The sequence below is a fragment of the Pyrus communis genome, chromosome 15 (genome assembly GCF_041283825.1).
Source record: "Pyrus communis isolate YQ-2024b chromosome 15, ASM4128382v1, whole genome shotgun sequence".
NCBI lineage: Eukaryota > Viridiplantae > Streptophyta > Magnoliopsida > Rosales > Rosaceae > Pyrus > Pyrus communis.
Window position 1 is genome coordinate 39518939 of NC_142579.1, and position 21145 is coordinate 39540083.

The window sequence follows — 21145 nt, forward strand, 5'->3', positions numbered from 1 at the left end:
AGAGAGGTAACATATCCACGTGACGTGGGAGTTTTTCTTATCGTTTTCACACTTGAGCAAATGCTTATGGAAGTAAGCAAAGGCAACCTTGTTCTCCATTTCTTGTTTAAGATATAAATCAAGTGAGAATCTTTCAATTAATCAGATATAATTAAGAACAAAAACACCAACATAACTATTTTTTAAGCTGAATCAGTGAGTTAAGATTGGACATACATCCCTTTCAAATTCTTGTTTATGACAGACAGAGTGATCGCAAGTCAAAGGAAAAAAAAAAAAAATCTTATAAATGCCATTGCCAACTTTGTTGTCTGTCTAAAAGTTAAAATCTGAATTAGTAAAATATTTGAAAGTCCACATCAAAACAATATGTATAAGTTCTTGTTTTTCCTGGATATAGTCAAAGGATGATGGATTGATGGTTGATGGTCCCCCATCTTTTATGTTTTGTTCTATTAAGTAGGGGAATCTTGTGATATTTAAACGTTGCAACATAATATGATTTGTTATGGTGGTGGAGATGGTGGTGGAGGTGATGATGCTGGGTGATGGTGGTGGCGGCAACAACAGTGGTGGAGTGGTAGTGGCCATTCATGGATGAATTTTTACTACATTTCTATGTGTGAATCCAAACAAAGTATTAATGCACGTCTATATGTAAATTCTGACTTTTGTTCAAATTCTAAGTTTATTTCCTTCGTTCAAATAGAAAATAAGTAGAGGGAGTTATTATTGACATTCAAAAATGTCATTATGCACTCATCTATGCAGTCTATACAAATTTTGCCCTTGTGTTTTTATATAGTTAGAGTGTTAATAACATCATATAAGCCTGTCATTTATCTGTACTACACGTGATTGTGTTTCAGTACTCTACAATTTCTTTTTTCTCTCTGTCATTGAATCCTACGATACATGGTATTAAAGAGGGTTTGTGGTGTAGTGAATGAATCTGATCTTTCATGTCCCTTTGCAATTTTTGCGTGCATGTTTGCGGCTTTTGCCCACTTCCATACGACGACGTTTTATACCTTTAAACACGCATGGATTCAAAAATTGACATTGACAAAAGAGGACATCAATAATTGTATCACTAAACTATAACGTTGTATTCCCATCTGGTTTTTTAGTCTTTGAACTGGGGGAAAGAGGACACAGAGGTTCCCACTAGTTTTACAAAGAAGCCTACAATATTCGAGTAAATTACAAAGTACACACTTCGTTATCAAAACTTAACTATCTGTACAGTGTGTCCTCAACATCAAATGCAGTATAAAAAGTTTACTAGTCAGTATGGAGAGAGTCCCAGCGATTCGCATCGTCGTCCAGAGTTTATTACGCGTCTGCTGCTACATGTTACTACTGCACTCAGGGAAACGAAACCCGTCAGATTGAATGGAATTAACATAACGAAAGGCAGATGCATCAAATGCTTGCAGAAACATAACTCTTATTCAAATTCCAGCACATGAAAAGATCAAACAAATAAACTATCGGTGTCTTTCTGAATTGTCATAAGATGCATGTTAAGCGTTTTCAGCACGACGACTTTTTTTAAAATGACCTGCTTGTTCTTTGAATGATATAATCTCCGTGGAGTGCAACTACCGTAATTCAGCAATAGTTGATAGCGACATACATGTGGACCGTTTTCAGCATGCCATTTTTTTTCTTCTAAAATGACCCGTTTGTGCTTTGAATGATAATCTATGCGGTGTGCAATGACCCTAATTGAGCAGTAATTGATGGTTGATACGATTAAGAAAACTTTTTCAAGTTTTGTGATAATTTAAATCACATTATGTTTATTACCCACTTGAGTGATAAACTATCATGGTTGTATTATCAAGAGAAATGATCTACCTGATACACATATATAACCGCTTAAAGTGCCATCTCTGCCTGTAATGCAGCAAGCTCATCTTCCTCACGGTTATTTCTTTGAGGAGCTGGTCGTGTTGGCTGCCTGCCTACTTCAGGATTTACAGATACTGGAGGTGTGGGAGCTGCGGGAGCACTTGTGGCTGGCTGAAGAAGCTCCTCCTCCAATTCAGCTCCTTCTAGTTCTTCAAGCTCTGCTTCCAATTCATCCTGCGAAAATAAAATTGTAATATTTGAACTATTGGTTTGGAAAAAGCATTGAATCTATGAACTAATAACTTGCAAAGACAATACCTCATAAAAAAAATGTAATATTTGAACTATTGGTTTGGAAAAAGCAATTGAATCTATGAACTAATAACTTGCAAAGACAATACCTCATCGAAATCAGCTGCTGCACCGATAGGTGCTGACAATGCCTCCTGAATTTGTTTCATGCTTTCAGTTTGGTCATTGATCTCATCCATTGTTTTCTCCAAATCATCAATTTTCCTGTAGGAAAAACAGGCCAAAGTTGAGTTACACTATGCAGAACAAAAGGATACGGAATGCTTCCTTTGACAGAACCTCCAAAGACAATCATTCTTCAAAACAAAGCAATGTAAACGGAAAGTGAAACGAGTAATTTAAGATGTATTTACGAATATGTTATAGTTATGGAAATGATGGACCAATGAATCTATAACTTCTATATAATTCAGTTCAGACGGAACTTACGTGGCCTTGTTCATGGCCTTCATTACAGAGGTTCCGCTTCTCAATGCATCAACAGTTTCTGTTGTAGCGTTTGCGCCTTCCAGCATTATCATCTAAAACCCCAACGCAAAACAGGTCTTCAACTTAAACTCTCAACACATGTAACTTCATTATAGTTCAAACAATGCAACAAGTACCTGATCATGAATACGCAATTGGAAATTTCCAAGCTGTTCAATTTGTTGTTCGTAAAGCCTCTTCCTTTTTAAACACTTTATCGCCGCTGTATTAAAAATAGCAACAAGGTATACAATTTAACAATAATTACCACACAAGAACATAGGTTCCACAATCTCGCTATAAGTCCGAGTCACACAGGTCCACTCATTTTCTTTTACAACCTACAGATTTACTCAACGGAATCCACACACGATCATGAGCCCCAACCATGATTTGCGCGGAAAAATTCAGACCTAAGCAAGTAACTAGTGACTACAATTTGTTCTCCCTAGTCTTTAACATGTCCGTCCACCAAAAATGGATAACGCGAAAACAAAATTGGACACTGAACAGCCTACCCACATTCTTAAAAGCCAATCAAAATCGTCATAAAGCAAAATTTCTGTTCAAATTCAATACAAAACATATCCACATATGATGTCAATTTCACAAAACATTCAAATGGGCTAACACAAAACAAAGAACACCGAAAAAATCGAATCTAACCTGATCGGGTTTCTTACCATTTCGGTTTTTCGCTTGAGTAAATTGTTTAGCTTTCTCAGTCTCTTGAGCTGCCTTCTTCACAAGCACTTTCTCCTTCTTCTCCAGCATGTCAAGTGTCTGCAAAATCCCAAAAAGCGGACACTTATCAGAAGAAGAAAAAACCCCAAATAATTACAATCACAAAACCCAATTCCTCGTCATAATTTCTGCAAAACATAACAAATTGAATAATAAATAAAAAAACCCCCAAAATTCATACATCGTTTAATTTGTGAATCGTGGGCAGGGGACCAGCCTCCTGCTTAGCCTTCCCAAACGCTCGCTTGAACATTTTCGCTTCGATCGGTTCCCAGAACAAGAGAAAGCAACCGACTTTAAAAACCCTGCAACCAAATCGAAAGTTTTGATCAGTGACTTTGACCCATAAATACTTGAAAATTATATGACTGAAAAAAAAAAAAAAAAAAAAAGCAAAAAAGCAATAGTCAACAAATGAAACTATATAAATTAAAATTATAAAAATTAAATTTATAAGAATTGAAAGAAAAACAAATCAGACTGACAATATTGAAAACCGCGTTGAAAGGGAAGAACTTGGGGGATCTGTGCGAGGTTGCTTGGACAGGTAAACAGTAAACCGTAAAAGAGTAATGTGGAGGGAGAACTAAAAACTGGTAGGTTTTTATGGGTAGGAAAGTTAGTTAACTTTTACTTAACGAGAAATGGAGGGAGGCGGATTTGTATAACGGGCTGTGAGGAATTGTTTGCTGACGGACGAATAGGTGAAGTAATGTGACCGCCGCTTTGTTGGTTAGTATTGTTTATGAACCGGCACGCCGAAACCTATCGGTCCAAGCGTGTGTTAATAGAAACCCAAACCCAATATTCAGACCAAAAAAAGAAGCCCTAACCCAATATTTTGGGCCGACTGGCCAACCTAACTGTTAAAGTTTCCCAAACCCAATTTAGACACCGCATAAACATCGTCACATTTACTTATCATGAATGAGTACGAAAAATAAATATTCGAATTCAAGAGTTTTAAAATTTAGTAACACCTAATTAATAAAAAAATATGTGGGTCCGACCTTAAAATCATTGACCAAATACTCTCAAAATCTCAAAATCATGAATGAGATCCAGAGAACTAATCGTATTATTGTGTTTATAGAATGATATTATTCTTTTACTGACGAGGTGTTATAATTTCATTGTATAAATGTTATAATCAGAATCGTTAATTCTCTTTATTATTATTCAATAACCATCTCTAGAAAATTTAATTTAATTTGAAGACCATGTAGCCGTTCGCATGTATCAAACAAACGGATGATTATGGTAATAGGCAACATAAGCTATCAATTTGTTTGATTTATATGTGACTAAACGGTTTCAATATTGAATAAATGCTTCTAAATATGATGACAAAGATAATTACAATTCCAATTATAATATTTGTACTACAAAATATTGCCATGTACCCTAAACCCACAAAATGCCATTCCAAACTCATCCATAAAATCATCTTAAGAAAAAAGAAACACGTGAGTATTAGAGTATAATGATATTTACCTATAAATGATGGATACAAATGATATTTACCCATAAAATCATAAGAAAATTAATGAAAAATGTTTGAAAACTTTTAGTTTTAACGAAAAAAACAAAATAAAGCATAAAGTAAATAATACCATAATTGGCTTTTTAGTATAAAAATATGATTTTTCGTTACAATTAATAATACCGGGAGCTTTTCGTTAAAGTACCCTAAAATAATTTGAATAAAAAGGAAACACAAGTATTACAATGTAATGATATGAATAATACTTGAGTTCCCCAACGAGAGAATGCACATATTCCATTTCTTTCGAAAAACATATATTCATCATATAAATGTCATAATTAGAATAGTTCAATTTCTTAATTTTCATTTGAGATCATCTCTACAAAAAATCATTAGAATGAGAGATCATTTAGTTATAATAAATATATTAAACAAATTGACAAAGTATCAAGTAACACATTCATAATAAACCATCCATTTAATTGATACATTTAAATGAAATACATGATTTCCAATTCAAATGATTTTTTTAGTATGGATGATATTTGAATCAAGATTAAAAAACTAAACAGCTGATGATGGAGTTTGTAGGATAAAGATACATTATTTGTAAAAAACGGAATATGTGCATTCTCCCTTTGGGAGAACACAACTACTATTCTAATGATATTTGTATTTTGTTGGTGACGAGTTTGATACTAATTTATTATAATCGACTCATTATGTCGCTTAGCCGAATTGAGCTATAATATGGATATTGGTTTGTATATTTTTGCGCTCCTTCCCCAATAGCTTATGCTACATCTAATGGATGACCTTGTTGATGTCTGTATGGGCCGTTCTATTATCATTAATGATACAACTTAGTTTGGTTCGGGGTGTCATCACCCCCTTTTTTCACCAAAAAATAAAGGAAAGTGTTATTGGTATTCTAAAAATCTCATTTTACACTCCGTACAAGTGTATTTTTCTTTTTAAGTTTAGAAAGTTAGAATATAAAATGAGACTTTTAGAATGCTAATAACAATATAAATATTGAATTATTTTGAGTTGGGTGAATTTTAGAGTGCCAGAATAGGCACCCAAACACAAACAGCAATACATCATCGCGGGACCTCGTTGGCTTTTACCGGTACTCTGTAATTTAAAAGCCACAAAATAACCACCCGATTATCTCTCTCCCTCTCCTCTCTTCTCTCTCTCTTCGTCTGGCGACGCACGCCGAGATCTGAAAATCCTTTCATTTCCTTTCTCTTCAACTTTCTACTCAAATGTCCTTCTTCTTTCTTCCTTAATCTTCGTGCATTCCTCCAAAATTTGACTTCTATTTCTCTGATTCAGTCGCAATTTTGGTTCTCCAATCTCATCGCGCATTTCCGAATTTTTCAGATTCGTCATGGATTTCATGAAGGTCTTCGATCAGACGGTCCGAGACATGTCAGTTTTTATTGCGATTTTACGAAAATTTTCCGTTTTAATTTGATATTGTCTGCAATTGAATTGACATTTTGTTTGCTTAATCTTGATGTGCAGAAAGAGGGAGGTGAATCTGAAGGTTTTGAAGGTTCCAGAGATGGAACAGAAGGTAATTTACTGTTAATTCGACGAAATTTACATTTTTCATTGGAATTTCGTATCGTGCAACGAAAATTATAGATCTGAACTCGAATTGTTGTATTCATGGCGTATACAAACACCAAAATTTATTATTTAATTTTCGTCCTCAACAGTTATCGTAGCATTGCAGACTTAGATTCTATTCTTGTAGGTGCATTTGAGCTGATATTGTAGCTATACTTTAGGTCGTTTAGCTTTGAGAGGTCACTTCAACAAGTTTTCTCCAATTACGAAATTCCTGCATTGATTTGCTTTAGCTATTGTCTATTTTTCGCATATACTAGCTCAACTGGCTGACATGAATTTGTTTAATCTCGTTTTGGGAGCTGAACTCTGGATAATTATGATTTGCTTTAGCTATGTCCAGTTCGAGATTTTTATTAAGCTTAACGAATTCATTTCATTGCTGTTATGTGACAGGTATTGGATGCCACGGACAATGAACCTTGGGGTCCTCATGGCTCTGCTTTGGCAGAGATTGCACAGGCCACTAAAAAATTGTGAGTCTCAACTGCATTACTGTTAAAATCTTTTTTATAGTACAAATTTCCGGAATCTTGAAGGAACATGTACTTATACAGACTTGCTGATTTCTGTTATCTTTTAGTTCGGAATGTCAGATGGTAATGAATGTCTTATGGACAAGACTGAGTGAGACGGGAAAAGACTGGCGCCATGTTTATAAGGTAGAATCAAATATGGTGCTTATAGAGATGCATATATACTAAATTTTGACATCGTTGAGTCATGTGCCTTTTTAACCCTTCCATATCTGAAACCACTTCTGTATCAGGCATTGGCTGTTATAGAATATTTGGTGTCACATGGATCTGAACGTGCTGTTGACGACATTATAGAACATACTTTCCAAATCTCAGTAAGGGCTTTTTTTTTATATGTTCTGAACCTTTCTTTTTGTGTATATCAAGCTGAGAATAAGGTTGAACATGCTCAAATATTCTATTTCTCCTTTGGTTTTCTTTCTGTTGAAGTCACTCTCAAGCTTTGAATATGTTGAGCCAAGTGGGAAAGATAATGGTATAAATGTGAGGAAGAAGGCGGAAACCATAGTGGCCCTTCTGAATAATAAAGATAAAATACAAGAAGTTAGAAACAAGGCTGCTGCAAATCGTGACAAGTAAGCTTATTTTCAGTCGACTAGCTTTTCAAGTTTACTTCAACTTCTCTGAACTCTTTTGATTAGATTTCATCTTATAAACTATTAGCACGTTGCCAACTTTAGGTACTTTGGACTTTCATCTACTGGGATAACATATAAGTCAGGTTCAGCGACTTCATCCTCGTATGGTAATAGCAGCTATCAGAGTAGCGACCGATATGGAGGTCTAGGTGGTACAGGAGCTGGTGATAGTTTCAGGGATAGCTACAAAGACAGACATGAAGAAGATAAGACTGAGAAGTTCAGCTTTGGCAGATCACGCCGTGGAGTTACAAGTGAGAACCGAGAGAGCTCTTCAAAGAAGGGCTCAACAAGAAGCAGGTATTTGATTTTTACAGTTCGCGAGAGGTTGCAACCTTAAGCTATCATGCCTTTAGACTGAGATACTTTGGATAACACTGAAAAAGGTTCTTCTGAGACTCAGAACTGCAATGCGTTGGAGTATTGGTGGTTTCTATCAGTAATAGCTAATTTTGTCTGCAGCTCTCTTTCTCACAGATGTACATGTTGAAAAAACCCCTTTCACTGGACCTTGTTCTTTGATGTAACCAACGGCAATAGACTAAACTAGCAAATATAGAAAACTTAGAAACACACAAGAATTATACTGGTTCGGCAGAACTTATGCCTACGTCCAGTTGTGATTTCCCTAGGTAGAGAAATCACCGCTTCTTTGATTAATAATAGAGATTACAGAACTTATGCAAACCCTAGAACTAATCTCAAACCTCTCTGCTGTTTGGCTGTTTTCTCTCTGCAGAAAATCAGCCTTGCCGCACCCTATTTATAGATATAGGGTTGGCTTACATGTCCTTTACAGATTATAATTCCTATTCTAAGTGGAATAGGAATTTAGACTTCCTTTCCAATTCCAAATAGACTTCTAGGATTTCTAATCTACATTGAATAAGGAAACTAAGATTCTTTCCTAGCCCTATTAGGAGAAGAATTGGTGCACCCTTTCCCTAAAACAATCCTAAACAGAAAAGGACACAAATTGACGAGCCAAAAACTAACAATCTCCACCTTGGTGAGTCAAACCAAGTCTTGATCGTTTGCACCCCAGAGTATCTTTGAACCTTCTTGAAGTAGCTCTGGAAAAACTTCAAGAGTCTTCTCCTTGGCAACCTCCTTCTTGCCTCATTGCACCTCAGGTGAGGAGGTGCTCCACTTTAATCAATCAACGAGATTGATCAAGTTCAAACAATGCTTGAACTTCTTGGCCGGCACTATCTTTGTAAGGAAATCTGCGGCATTGTCATCCGTATGAACCTTTTCAATCCAAATTTCCTTAGACTCCACCCAATCTCTGATTCTGTGATATCTTGCTTCAATGTGCTTTGATCTTCCAGAAAAAACCTGATTCTTTGCCAAGTGAATGGCACTTTGACTATCACACTTAAGCTTCACACAATCTTGAGTGATTCCCATTTGACTTACCAAGCCACTAAGCCAAATTGCTTCCTTTCCAGCTTCGGCCAATGCAATATACTCTGCCTCTGTGGTCGATAAAGCTGTAATTGGTTGCAGTAGTGCCCTCCAACTGATTGGTCCTCCTGCGCATGTAAACACATAACCAGAAGTTGACCTTCTCTTGTCCAAGTCCCCTGCATAATCGGCATCCACATATCCTAACACCCCTGCATTTTCCTTTTGCTTCTCAAACATAATCCTTTGTCGCCAAGAACCCTTCAAATAACGCAAAATCCACTTGACTACATCCCAATGTTGCTTTCCTGGATTTGCCATGTATCTGGAAACGACACTGATTGCTTGAGCTATGTCAGGACGTGTGCATACCATTGCATACATGAGGCAGCCCACGGCATTAGCATAAGGCACCTTCTTCATTTCTTGTTGCTCTTCCTCGGATGTAGGACACTGTTGTCCACTTAACCTGAAGTGAGCTGCCAAAGGAGTCGAAACTACCTTTGCTTCTTGCATGTTGAACTTCTCAAGAACCTTCTGAATATACTTGGCTTGTGATATCCAAATCCTTCCAGCGGTCCTATCTCTCTGAATTTCCATGCCAAGGATCTTCTGTGCCGCACCTAGATCCTTCATGTCGAACTCCTCGCTCAACATCCTTTTCAAGTCTTGAATTCTAGACTTGTCTTGACAAGCAATTAACATGTCATCCACATATAGCAATAGCAATATGATCATCCCATCTTGGAACACATGATAGTACACACAACAGTCATACAAACACCTTCTAAAATTAATTTTCAGCATGAATGAATCAAACCTCTTGTACCACTGTCTTGGAGACTGTTTCAGGCCATACAGGGACTTCCTTAGCTGACATACTAGGTTTTCTTTCCCATATTCAACAAACCCTTCTGGTTGAGCCATGAATATCGTCTCCTCTAAATCCCCATGAAGAAACGCTGTCTTTACATCCATCTGCTCAATCTCCATGTCATGCTGAGCTGCCATTGCTAAAAGCAATCGGATAGAAGTATGCTTGACTACAGGTGAAAAGATCTCATCATAATCCACCCCTTCCTTTTGTGAGTACCCCTTAGCCACGAGCCTTGCTTTGAATCTCACGGCATCTTGTTCGTGTAGTCCTTCCTTTTTCCTAAATACCCACTTGCATCCAACTAGCTTTCTGTCTTTGGGTTTAGGAACCAACTCCCAAACAGAGTTCTTGTAAAGAGACTCCATTTCCTCTGTCATAGCACTTATCCAACTATCTCGCTCATCACTTGCTATAGCTTCTCGATAAGTAGTTGGATCTCCTTGACTAATGTTAAGAGCATAATTAACTTCGTTTTGGTCAAACCCAAACCTGTCAAGTTTCTTCTTGTTCCGCTTAGGTTTGTCCAGTGCTATGCATCTTTGGAATGCAGGTGGATTGTTGGGTGGAGTTTGACTCCTTTGGGATATCTGGCAGATTGGAGTACCTTCAATCTGTCCTGTTTCTTGCTCCACCTGATTCCTAACTGGTGAATGATGCTGATGCTCTTCTTCTTCCTCAAAACCATCAGATTCGGCCTCTTGCTCAATTTGCTCCACCTGAGCTTCTTCTTCATCTGAACTGATTAACGGAATCTTTGTTGCTTCAATTCCAGTATCATCCTTCTTCTCCCTACTGCTCTCGACTTTATTCAGAGGCATGGTTGTCTCATCAAAGACAACATCTCGACTGACAACCTTTTTCCTGTTGTTGAAATCCCAAAGCTTAAAACCCTTCACTCCTTTCTCAAAACCTAGGAATATGCAATGTATAGACTTCGGTTTGAGCTTGGACCTTTCATCACTTGGAATATGTGCATAAGCACTGCAGCCGAACACCCTGAGCTTGGAATAATCCACCGGCTTCTCAGACCATACCTCTTCTGCACTCTTAAAACCGAGAACTGTAGATGGTGATCTGTTAATCAAATAACTTGCATGATTAACAGCCTCTGCCCAAAAACTATCAGGCAATCCTGCATGAAATCGCATGCTCCTTTCTCTCTCCATGAGAGTTCGGTTCATCCTCTCAGCAGCTCCATTTTGTTGGGGATTCTTCTTTACTGTGAAGTGCCTTATGATGCCTTCCTGCTTGCAGTAATCGGTGAACTCCTTACTTGTATATTCACCTCCATTGTCACTTCTCAGATACTTGATCTTTCTTCCAGTTTGATTTTCGGTTTCTGTTTTCCATTCCTTGAACTTTGCAAAAACCTCGGATTTCTGCTTCATGAAATAAATCCAAACCTTCCTAGAAAAATCATCCATGAAAGTAACAAAATACCTGGCTCCACCATTTGATTTAGTTGGAGCAGGACCCCAAACATCTGAGTGAATATAGCTGAGTTGCTCCTTACTTCGGCTATCTGCACTGCTACTTGCGAATGATACCTTTCTTTGCTTCCCAAGAACACAGTATTCACAAAAGTCCAGTTTGCAAGCTGACACGCCTTCCAACAGGCCTTGCTTGTGTAATTCTTGCAATCCCTTCTGGTTTATGTGCCCGAGCCTATGATGCCATAGTTCAGCCTTGTCTTCTATACTTTGATTTACAGAAACAGCTGCTCCCCCGACTATAGTGGTCCCAATTAACTTATACAACTTATTGGGTTGTAAGTCACCCTGCATTACCACTAGCGATCCTTTGGTTACCCTGAGTCTTCCTTTTTTAGACTTGTACCCATAACCGGCCTCATCTAAATTACCCAAGGAAATCAAATTCTTTCTTAGTCTAGGGACATACCTGACGTTCCCTAAAGCTCGTATCATCCCATCGAACATTCTGATTCGAACAGTGCCGATTCCTCTTACAGGACATGAAGAATCATCCCCCATTAAGACTTCCCCGCTGCTGACTTCTTTGAAAGTATCGAACCATTCTTTTACTGCACACATATGAAACGTGCATCCAGTATCCAAAATCCAATTGAAAGCCTTGGAGCCCGATGTTACCGAAAGAAGTTCCCCGTCACTCTCATGTTCGGTGACTGCACTAGCGGAACCTGAGCTTCCTTCCATCTTGGCTTTCTTTTCTTTCCAAATCTTGCAGTTCCTCTTCCAATGATCGGCTGAACCACATTCGAAGCAACCTTCCTTCTTTTCCTTTTTCTTCTTGGATTTTGACCTACCTCTGTTGCCAGTTTTCTCTTCTCTTGTCTTTTCCCGCCCCCTCTCCTTGCCTTTGGCATAAAGGCCTTGAGAGCTTTCAGTTATATCATCTAGTTTAGCATATGACTGAAGAGCTTGAATTACGTCTTCAAGCTTCAAGGACTCTTTTCCAAACATTAGAGTTGTTCGAAAGTGCTTGAAAGACGAAGGTAGAGACCTTAGCAGGATGATAGCCATATCATCATCTTTGTAAGTTTCTTCGACTTTCTGAAGATTAGCTATGCAATTCTGGAACCTGCATACGTGATCTTCAATATCACCTCCTTCTTCTAGTCGAAGCCCGAATAGTTCATCCTTTAGAAAAAGTTTATTGGACACGGTTTTTCCCATATAAACATTCTCCAATTTTTCCCATGCTTCCTGGGCAGACATCTTTTCGGTGATGTGTGACCGAACTGATCTTGTGAGATGGATCTCGATGGAACTCTTGGCCTTCTTGAGAACCTTATTCCATGCTGCTTCTGTCATGCTTTCCGGCTTCTTACCATCAAGTGCATCATCCAAATCCTGCTGTATCAGTACGTTCTTCATCATCCTTTGCCAGTCCGTGAAGTCATCCTTGCCGTCAAAGGGTTTTAACGCAGGTCCTTGATCCGCATTCATCTTCCCTTTTAACATCGTAGAACACCTTGATCCTAGCTCTTGATACCAATTGTTGAAAAAACCCCTTTCACTGGACCTTGTTCTTTGATGTAACCAACGGCAATAGACTAAACTAGCAAATATAGAAAACTTAGAAACACACAAGAATTATACTGGTTCGGCAGAACTTATGCCTACGTCCAGTTGTGATTTCCCTAGGTAGAGAAATCACCGCTTCTTTGATTAATAATAGAGATTACAGAACTTATGCAATAAACCAACTATTCAAGATATCTCTCCACGTCCGAAATGCATGGTAAACGTCTCTCCAAGTCAGCCACACAAGTTGGATACTCTTCAACCTCTTCAACAGATAGCAAGGAATCACACTTCTTCCTTATCTAAAACTCATGTGTAACTTATTCAAAACTAAGTTACACATGAGTTTTAGATAAGGAAGAAGTGTGATTCCTTGCTATCTGTTGAAGAGGTTGAAGAGTATCCAACTTGTGTGGCTGACTTGGAGAGACGTTTACCATGCATTTCGGACGTGGAGAGATATCTTGAATAGTTGGTTTATCAATTACAGAACTTATGCAAACCCTAGAACTAATCTCAAACCTCTCTGCTGTTTGGCTGTTTTCTCTCTGCAGAAAATCAGCCTTGCCGCACCCTATTTATAGATATAGGGTTGGCTTACATGTCCTTTACAGATTATAATTCCTATTCTAAGTGGAATAGGAATTTAGACTTCCTTTCCAATTCCAAATAGACTTCTAGGATTTCTAATCTACATTGAATAAGGAAACTAAGATTCTTTCCTAGCCCTATTAGGAGAAGAATTGGTGCACCCTTTCCCTAAAACAATCCTAAACAGAAAAGGACACAAATTGACGAGCCAAAAACTAACAGTACACACATGCACACACATCCTGCCCTCTGCACACAGAGATACTGAAGCCCGTACATATTGTCCTAATAATTTTTCTGCTGTGTGATCGTGTCTGGATTAATTTTAAAATGCTTATCTTGCAGGAAGGGTCAGGATGATATATCATCTACTGTGTCAAAGTCATCAAACAAATCAAATGAAGCTGATGCATACAATTCAATTCATTCTCAAAGCGCAAGTATTCCTGATGATGATGGTGATGATTTTGATCCACGAGGGACTTCTACTACTAGTAAGTACATATGAACTCTGATGCAATCGGCAGTTTAATGCAAAACTAAAAGGAAGCCTTGTGGGGAAGACATTGGCAAATGATGTTTAGCTGCAATCAATTCCATGCCATTTGGCCTTTCAAGATTGTCTGATTTGTTAAACACAGTGATCTTTTGAAGGCTGCTTGTGCCATGGAACACAGTACATCTTTTGTTGAGTTCTACGTTATTTGTTCAAACATATACGCTTTATATGAATATCACTCTACTATTGGTTGATGTAAAGTTTCCTGCTTTTTCTTTTTTCATATTCATTATGCAATACATTTAACAGAATAAGTATGTAGTGTGTGTTTTTTTTAATAATATGAATGATTTCTTTGATTTAATTTAACATCTCTGTATACTATATTATTTTCAATAGAGGCTGCTGTTGGAAGCTCAGACCAAGTGGCTCTATTTGGACAAAATTTGATGGATGACTTCATAGATGCTCCAGCATCTGTTCCTGAAGAAAAGCCTGGCGTGAACAGCAGTTCAACGGATGTTGATCTGTTTGCAGATGCAGATTTTGTGTCAGCACCACCCCAGGCAGCAACTGGAGTATTTGCAGACTCGACCTTCGTATCAGCACCACCCAAGGCAGCAACTGGAGTGAGTTCTCAGGTCAGGCATTCCTATGTTTCAGTGGTGATGTTTGCGTTAAAATTTCAAACACAAAGAGGGTATAAGTTAAATTGCACCCATCTATATGCAATTTTTGCAGAAGTTTGCTTAAGCATCTGAAATGTTTTGATTTATGATTTTGTAGTTCTTACAAGGAACTGCTTTTAGGGACTTCCTTTAAGTGTTTTTTAATTCCTCAAAACGGGTCTAAATTTCTTTGCTAACAGACTTCTTCTGCATCTAAATTATACAGAATGGCGTTGATCTATTTGCTTCTCAACCAATCATTTCTCCACCGGCCACTTCAACAGTTGATCTTTTTGCCACTCCTGATCCAGTTATCCAGCCAGAAACCAAGTCTACAAATGCTGCGCCAACAAACACCAACATTGTTGATCCCTTTGCCACTGTTCCTCTTAATAATTTTGATGGATCTGATATAATGGGGGCATTCGCCTCACATTCTGATTCAGCAGCTTCAGAACCTTCCCAAAGTTCTGTCAATGATGGCAGCCACAATAATTTGGGGAAACAATCTTTAGCAGATTCGAAGACTCCACCCAAGAAGGATTTCCAAGTGAAATCTGGCATTTGGGCCGATTCACTTAGCCGTGGACTGATTGATCTCAATATATCTGCTCGTAAGTATATCCGTGTCAACTAGCATACTTCCTTCCATAGCATAATTTATTGGTTTGCACATGAAATAAAATTTGCTTAATGTTCAATGTGTGAGTTGAGAATTGAGATTCAGAAAAATTGCCATTGTGGTTTATCTAAAAATGTGATAAATGTCTGGATCATGTTAGGATTAGGGTTTTCTGTAATCATGATACATAGCCAGGGATTAATGATTTGAGTCTATTTCATTTTCGGTTAGTGGATTGACTGGGTAAACGTTTGGAGTGGGTTTCTCGTTGAAGTGACGAGTTTACATCTCTGGTTCCTTAGTAATTGTGTGCGCAAGTTTTGCGTTTCTGCACATCAAATACATGTTTAGGTCGGTTTTTTGGTAATTGCCTATTCACTTCATGTACTTGCAGCCAAGAAGGTGAATCTGGCGGATGTGGGGATTGTGGGTGGCTTAACCGATGGAACAGACGAAAGGGAGAAAGGGCCCCCAACGTCGTACTACATGGGAAGAGCAATGGGTTCGGGGACAGGTCTTGGGAAATCAGGGTTCCCCTCTTCACAAGGAATAGGTGACGACCTCTTCTCAAGTCTCAGCGGCGGCAACCAGCAATACCAGTACGGTGGATTCCAAAAGTAATTTTGTTATTTTCCACCATTTTTCGTGTCTGCATATTCCTTAAATCCTGCTCGGCCAAAATATTGGCAGTCGTGTGTTTTGGTGTGCTTGTTTTGTTCGTAATCATCAGTGGGAATATTGAGGAATGTATTGATCCTGAGTCGAGATGGTTTCGACGCTTTTTAATATAAATTCCGGTGGATGCTCGCCCTTGATCTCGAGCCTATGTTTAAGTGTAGTTATACGTATAACGAATAAAGTTGGTCACAATTTTTTAGTGGTTCCTAATCTTTCATTTTTCAAGAACACCCTTCTCTTCCTCCAATCAATCTTCTGTTCGGCCCTGGCATGCCGAACTCCATTGTAATCTTCTGCTCGCCTCCTTCCTTGCTGGATTGCGCACTCTCTTATCAATGACCAATTTATTACGAATGATCAAAATGATTTACTTTCTGTGGATAAACTCAGAGATCACTTCTATAACTAATGCGAAGAGTTATGACAATCTCATGGACTATTTTAACTAGAAAGCCTGCTTTTAAAACCGAAAAGAAAAAATAAATAAAAATAGGAGTCCGAATTATTAGATAATTTTTATTTGTATTTTTATTTTATATAAAGGGTTGAAGAGGACATCATCATACAAGTTTTTTTGTTTTGTTTCTTTTTTGTTGTTTCTAGTTAGTACTGCACGTCCATCATCCTCCCCCTTACCATGGCTTCTGCTTTCCTCACCTGCGTCACTGGTCCTATGATAAACACCTACATTCAGAAAAAACCCCCACAAACCTCGATTAGTTCTATGCGAATACTTCAAAAAAACTGTTATATTATCTAGATTCGATGGACTGGATTGACCTTTTGCGGCGGACCCTTATTGCCTCCCATGAAAATTTCCGCCCTGTAATATCCATAACAGTAAAATAATAATTAGGCGGCGATAGAGAGAAAAGCGGAAAACAGATGGAGGTACACAGAGGAAGTGGGAGAATTGTACTTGCAAGACTCTTTTATTGCCAAGATGGAAGCTCCTCTTCTCCCGATAACACGGCCCATCTTTCCCGGGGGAACATCAAGGACCGAAAGGATTTCTTCCTCCGGAGCATTACCCTCCACTTTTAGGTTATCTGCTAGGAGAAATAACATCCGATTTAGCATCCAATTAAATTACACTGTGTACACAAACTACGGCGGATTCTTATCTGTCAAAAATTAACATTACGAACACTGATTGATGGATGACATGCACATAAACTTTAGTGGCAGAATTAATTGGATTTGAATAATGCAATACATAATAGCTTTAAGCCTTTAAGCTTATATATGATTCAGCTTCTGAGAACCTAGGTTATATGCATGCAGAATATTTCATCTCATTTTGAAGTCTAAAGTCTTACTTGTGTGGGTCTAAAGTATTACTTGTGTGGCACACATATTGAAAAAGATTCAAGACCTGGAATAGGGGGTAGAGATGGCCAGTCTGCAAAATTATTATTGCTGATGCAAAAACAGCGGCAATAGAGCGCACCACGAACTGCAAGATACCATAATGACTGTTGATTCAATTTCTCCATCATCCTGTAATAGATATGCAGAAGAAAGCGGACATCATCTGCAGCTGCACGGACCATCTGTTCAGATAAAGGTCTGTATGTCCAAAAGTTGGGATCCTGTACATATATTAAATACATGTCATGGACAGAAGACCCTAGTTCAAAATGATGTAATATGACCATAAGATAGTTGTAAGGTGTATACGATTCTACATCAAACTATGCAAATTTAAGTTATGGTCAATGCTCTGTTGTTGATAATCTAAGTGCAAACCACTTCATTCGAAACCTTTTTCATGAGGCTGTAATCTCATTTTCCCCGTCTACCATCACACCGACTTAACCTTCAATGTATTTTATATGGAAAATCAAGATAGGGAGAAAAAGATAATAAATGAAATCCAGAACAATTGTTATGATGTTGAAACTAACCTGCCTAAGGAGGAAACGAACTTCTTCCTTCTCAAGATAAGATATTCCTGCAATCAGACTCTTAAAGTGAAAACTGAAGCCATCGTGTGAAGATCAAAACCTAAGAATCCAATTCATCATGTCCCCATGTCTAATTTTGTCATCCCGAAAGCTTTTGAATGTAATCAGATAACATGACATACTTGGGTGCAGTACTTGATGAATGAACTTTCAAACAAATTATTCTTATGATTAATTTGAAACTCTTAGAAAACAAAAGCATAAGCTATTTTCATCAAATCAATGTAATCTGAAGGCATATGGAAATATGATAAAAAACAGAAACTTCAATGGATACCACAAAATATATAATACCACAATAGCGTGGATCAGCAAGGAGGCCAACGAATGATATATAATCAACTAGCACTCTTTTCCGTCCTTCTTGCGCCTCTATCAGTGAATAGGCAATCTGAACGCAAAAAATTATATTATTTTTCAATCTACCATCATGCCTAACAAACAAATATAGATAGCTAGAGAGATCCAATTAAGAATCATATCGATCATTAGATTGGACCAAAGATAAACCATATGTTTATAAAAGTTAAAGGTTGACTAGGCACAGGAGTAGGAGTCGATGAAGCACTACTATCAGGCCAACCTTCAATAAAAGTGGTTTCGAAGTATTATCAAGGCCACAGAAGCAAGCCACATATCAGAAAATGTTAAATTCAAACGAGAACACAGAGAATGTAGAGATGTATTTGTAAGTGATGTCAGCGCCATTCTAAGCCAGCCCACTATGGACAGGTCCTCAAACTCAAAATTTCAATTTAGTCCCCATAGATTAAACTTCTCTCCGTCTAAGGACGGACAAGGATTCTTTTTATGTTAGATTTCAAATCGAAAAATACGTAGAAATTTCTGACAAGTGATAAAGGATGCTCACCTGGGTATCTACAACATTGTTCAGCTTGATGCCAAACTGAAAGTACAAGGCCTGTAAAAATAAAACAAAATTCAATATCGGCAATAAAATGTCTTATTACAAAAAGGTACAAGCTGGGATGCAAATAAAACCGATCAGAGACCTCACTATCTCGTTTGCAGTCATGAATGACTTTGGTGATGTAGGGAGACTCAAGTGCAGGCTTACAGGCATTGATAAGCATCACCCCTCCCTGAATAGCATCAACCAGATATATAGCATTTGGGAATGCAAGCTGGCAGAAACAAACACTTCCAGTACATTAAAATAGCAGAAAATTACACACAAGAGATTGCCTTCATTATATACTTCTGATAAACAAAAAATACATGCAAATCCAAGAAATCTAATCAGAAAGCAAAAGAACAACCAATTTGGGAAGCAATGAACTGTTTCTCTTAGTTTTTTTATTTACTTACTTTTTTGAAGTAGGCTATTAGCAAAAAAGCTTAAAAGCGCTTTGTAGCCATATAAGCATATTCTGGAGAAGCACGTGCTACGTGCTTTTCCAGATAACTTCCAATTGTTTTTTTTTCAGCAAGCATTTGGAATTTTAATAAAATTTCAACTTGCTTCTAATGAAAGCACTTCAAGTGTAAACGTATAGAAGCAAAAGTGGTTCCTACAGAAGCATTTCCAAACGGGCCATATATGCCTTGCTTGGATTAGACAAACAACTAATAAATGAGGTTGGTTGGACCCAAAGTCGAAGCTGATACAAAATCCATAAAATTAAAGAGAATATATCAATTTGACATACCTGCATAATACAGAGAGTTCCATGGCGACAGAGGTCAACTCCCTCGCAATCGAAACCAATGATCAATGGCCTTTCAGCTGATGGCTTCAAGAACTCAGCAGGCAGCTGAGATGCATGAGTAACTATATCAATAGGAGCCATTGGCAACCGGGTTTCATGATTTAGGGGGTTTTCACCTGCAGTCCACCCAAAAAACAGCTGACTTTCACATGAAATTAAACAAAAAAGAAATCAAATTTAGTTCAGATTCATAAAACCCACTTCACAAATATTTGGGGCAACACAGATATTGAAGACAATCATCCAAAGATTCAACATGTTGCATATATTTTTGTTTTCCCGCATTTTCCCAGCAAACAAACAGACCAAAATCGAAAAAAAAAGAAAAGAAAACATAAATTAAAGGTGCACGAAACTTGTAATAAAAATTGAAAATTGGGAATTGGGGAAATTGGATTGGATTCGACTGGAGAAGACTGACCTGGGTCAGGCGAGAGAGGAAGGGGAGTCTCAAGGGGAGGAGGTAAAGAGGCCATGCGATCGGATTAATTTTACCTCCGAAACCAGCTAACCCTGATTCTCTCCCACTTCACCAAATTATATGACGTCCCCAATTTCATTATGTTTTACGCTTTTCTTCGGCGGCAGTGGAAAGGCGACAACCCGTTGGGTAATCCGACCCGTTCTCTTTCGATGAATAAAGTCCCTTTAAGATATCTCTAATAATTGGGTTAAAATCTAAAAATTTTAACCTAACACAATCATTTTTTAATGGTTGGCCTAAAATATATTTAGGTTAAAACATATAATTTGAGCAAATTTAACTCAGAATTTCATCTAGAGTTAAAAGGCTAGACCACCTTATGCGTGTGGATGCGCATAGAAAAGTGGAGACCGTAGTAAGGCGACACATCAACATGTGAGAAGCGCAAGGGCTAACAGGATGTGAGATTCGTCAAGAATGTCTACCACACAAAACCAGCCCAACGACACCTTTTTTAGACGGTTTTAATTATTAAATTGTTGGTTGATCTAACGGTCCAATTTCAAACATATTTAATTTTAAAATTTTAAATACATTAAATTTAATGGCTGAGATCGAATATAATAAAATATAACAGTAAAAAAAAAAATTAATGTTTCAAAATTAAATTCAACAACTAAAAGTAAAATAATAAAAAATATTTAAATCAAAAGGTCACCCATAAACTTTATAAATATATGTTTCATGGGATTGGTTTAGTGAGCTTTCAACTTTTATTAGAATCTAAATATTTTTAAATTAAAATGTTCAAAAAATTAAATTATGATGATCTACATATTTTTTTTTAAAGTTATTAAAAACAAATTTAGCCTAAATTCATTATTTAATAATCTCGGACTAAATCTTTTATATATTATAAAAATACACTAAAACTCGTATGTTCTTTCGGATTTTACTTGATATAAATGTAATCAAGGTGGCAACTATCCAGG

The 21145-nt window shown here is 37.5% G+C and overlaps 3 protein-coding genes across 8 annotated transcripts; 1 reads left to right on the top strand and 2 right to left on the bottom strand.

Moving 5' to 3' along the window:
- Positions 1 to 1085: 1085 nt before the first annotated feature.
- Positions 1086 to 4017, bottom strand: LOC137748404 (vacuolar protein sorting-associated protein 32 homolog 2). Of its 2 annotated transcripts, none has more exons than XM_068488550.2 (8): positions 3867 to 4017; positions 3563 to 3686; positions 3321 to 3420; positions 2775 to 2860; positions 2599 to 2690; positions 2259 to 2373; positions 1864 to 2091; positions 1086 to 1362 (listed from the first exon to the last, which is right to left on the bottom strand). In XM_068488550.2, the coding sequence occupies exons 2-7, from the start codon at positions 3632 to 3634 to the stop codon at positions 1885 to 1887; spliced, it is 672 nt and encodes a 223-aa protein (XP_068344651.1). In that variant the 5' UTR covers positions 3635 to 3686; positions 3867 to 4017; the 3' UTR covers positions 1086 to 1362; positions 1864 to 1884. The 2 variants fall into 2 exon arrangements, with proteins under 2 accessions (XP_068344651.1, XP_088543041.1); XM_088686915.1 differs by having other exon boundaries at positions 1086 to 1359; positions 3867 to 4000.
- A 1930-nt stretch (positions 4018 to 5947) lies between these two features.
- On the top strand, positions 5948 to 16180 carry LOC137729007 (clathrin interactor EPSIN 1). 2 transcript variants are annotated; one of them, XM_068467827.2, is made up of 12 exons: positions 6043 to 6140; positions 6257 to 6304; positions 6401 to 6452; positions 6905 to 6984; positions 7092 to 7170; positions 7278 to 7361; positions 7477 to 7622; positions 7728 to 7985; positions 13911 to 14059; positions 14464 to 14705; positions 14959 to 15346; positions 15749 to 16180. In XM_068467827.2, exons 2-12 carry the CDS (start codon positions 6264 to 6266, stop codon positions 15973 to 15975), a joined length of 1746 nt encoding a protein of 581 aa, XP_068323928.1. In that variant the 5' UTR covers positions 6043 to 6140; positions 6257 to 6263; the 3' UTR covers positions 15976 to 16180. The 2 variants fall into 2 exon arrangements, with proteins under 2 accessions (XP_068323933.1, XP_068323928.1); XM_068467832.2 differs by having other exon boundaries at positions 5948 to 6304; positions 14464 to 14693.
- A 365-nt stretch (positions 16181 to 16545) lies between these two features.
- LOC137729022 (uncharacterized) lies at positions 16546 to 20376 on the bottom strand. 4 transcript variants are annotated; one of them, XM_088685129.1, is made up of 11 exons: positions 20151 to 20353; positions 19670 to 19845; positions 19013 to 19144; positions 18871 to 18921; positions 18538 to 18582; positions 18294 to 18390; positions 17940 to 17986; positions 17408 to 17624; positions 16952 to 17081; positions 16813 to 16855; positions 16546 to 16716 (listed from the first exon to the last, which is right to left on the bottom strand). In XM_088685129.1, the coding sequence occupies exons 1-11, from the start codon at positions 20203 to 20205 to the stop codon at positions 16636 to 16638; spliced, it is 1074 nt and encodes a 357-aa protein (XP_088541255.1). In that variant the 5' UTR covers positions 20206 to 20353; the 3' UTR covers positions 16546 to 16635. The 4 variants fall into 4 exon arrangements, with proteins under 4 accessions (XP_088541255.1, XP_088541256.1, XP_068323944.1 ...); XM_088685130.1 differs by having other exon boundaries at positions 19670 to 19871; positions 20151 to 20285; XM_068467843.2 differs by lacking the exon at positions 18538 to 18582 and having other exon boundaries at positions 20151 to 20376.
- Between the last annotated feature and the right edge of the window lie 769 nt (positions 20377 to 21145).

Coding starts and splice junctions, on each gene's coding strand:
- LOC137729022 (XM_088685129.1), bottom strand. CDS start 20,205: ATGGCCTCTTTACCTCCTCCCCTTGAGACTCCCCTTCCTCTCTCGCCT. Junction 18,922..19,012: donor ACTGCAAACGAGATAGTGAG/GTCTCTGATCGG, acceptor TTATTTTTACAG/GCCTTGTACTTTCAGTTTGG. Junction 17,082..17,407: donor ATCTCTACCCCCTATTCCAG/GTCTTGAATCTT, acceptor TTCTCCTAGCAG/ATAACCTAAAAGTGGAGGGT.
- LOC137729007 (XM_068467827.2), top strand. CDS start 6,264: ATGGATTTCATGAAGGTCTTCGATCAGACGGTCCGAGACAT. Junction 6,305..6,400: donor GATCAGACGGTCCGAGACAT/GTCAGTTTTTAT, acceptor CTTGATGTGCAG/AAAGAGGGAGGTGAATCTGA. Junction 14,706..14,958: donor CAACTGGAGTGAGTTCTCAG/GTCAGGCATTCC, acceptor TAAATTATACAG/AATGGCGTTGATCTATTTGC.
- LOC137748404 (XM_068488550.2), bottom strand. CDS start 3,634: ATGTTCAAGCGAGCGTTTGGGAAGGCTAAGCAGGAGGCTGGTCCCCTG. Junction 2,691..2,774: donor AATTGCGTATTCATGATCAG/GTACTTGTTGCA, acceptor TTGGGGTTTTAG/ATGATAATGCTGGAAGGCGC. Junction 2,374..2,598: donor AAGGCCATGAACAAGGCCAC/GTAAGTTCCGTC, acceptor TTTTTCCTACAG/GAAAATTGATGATTTGGAGA.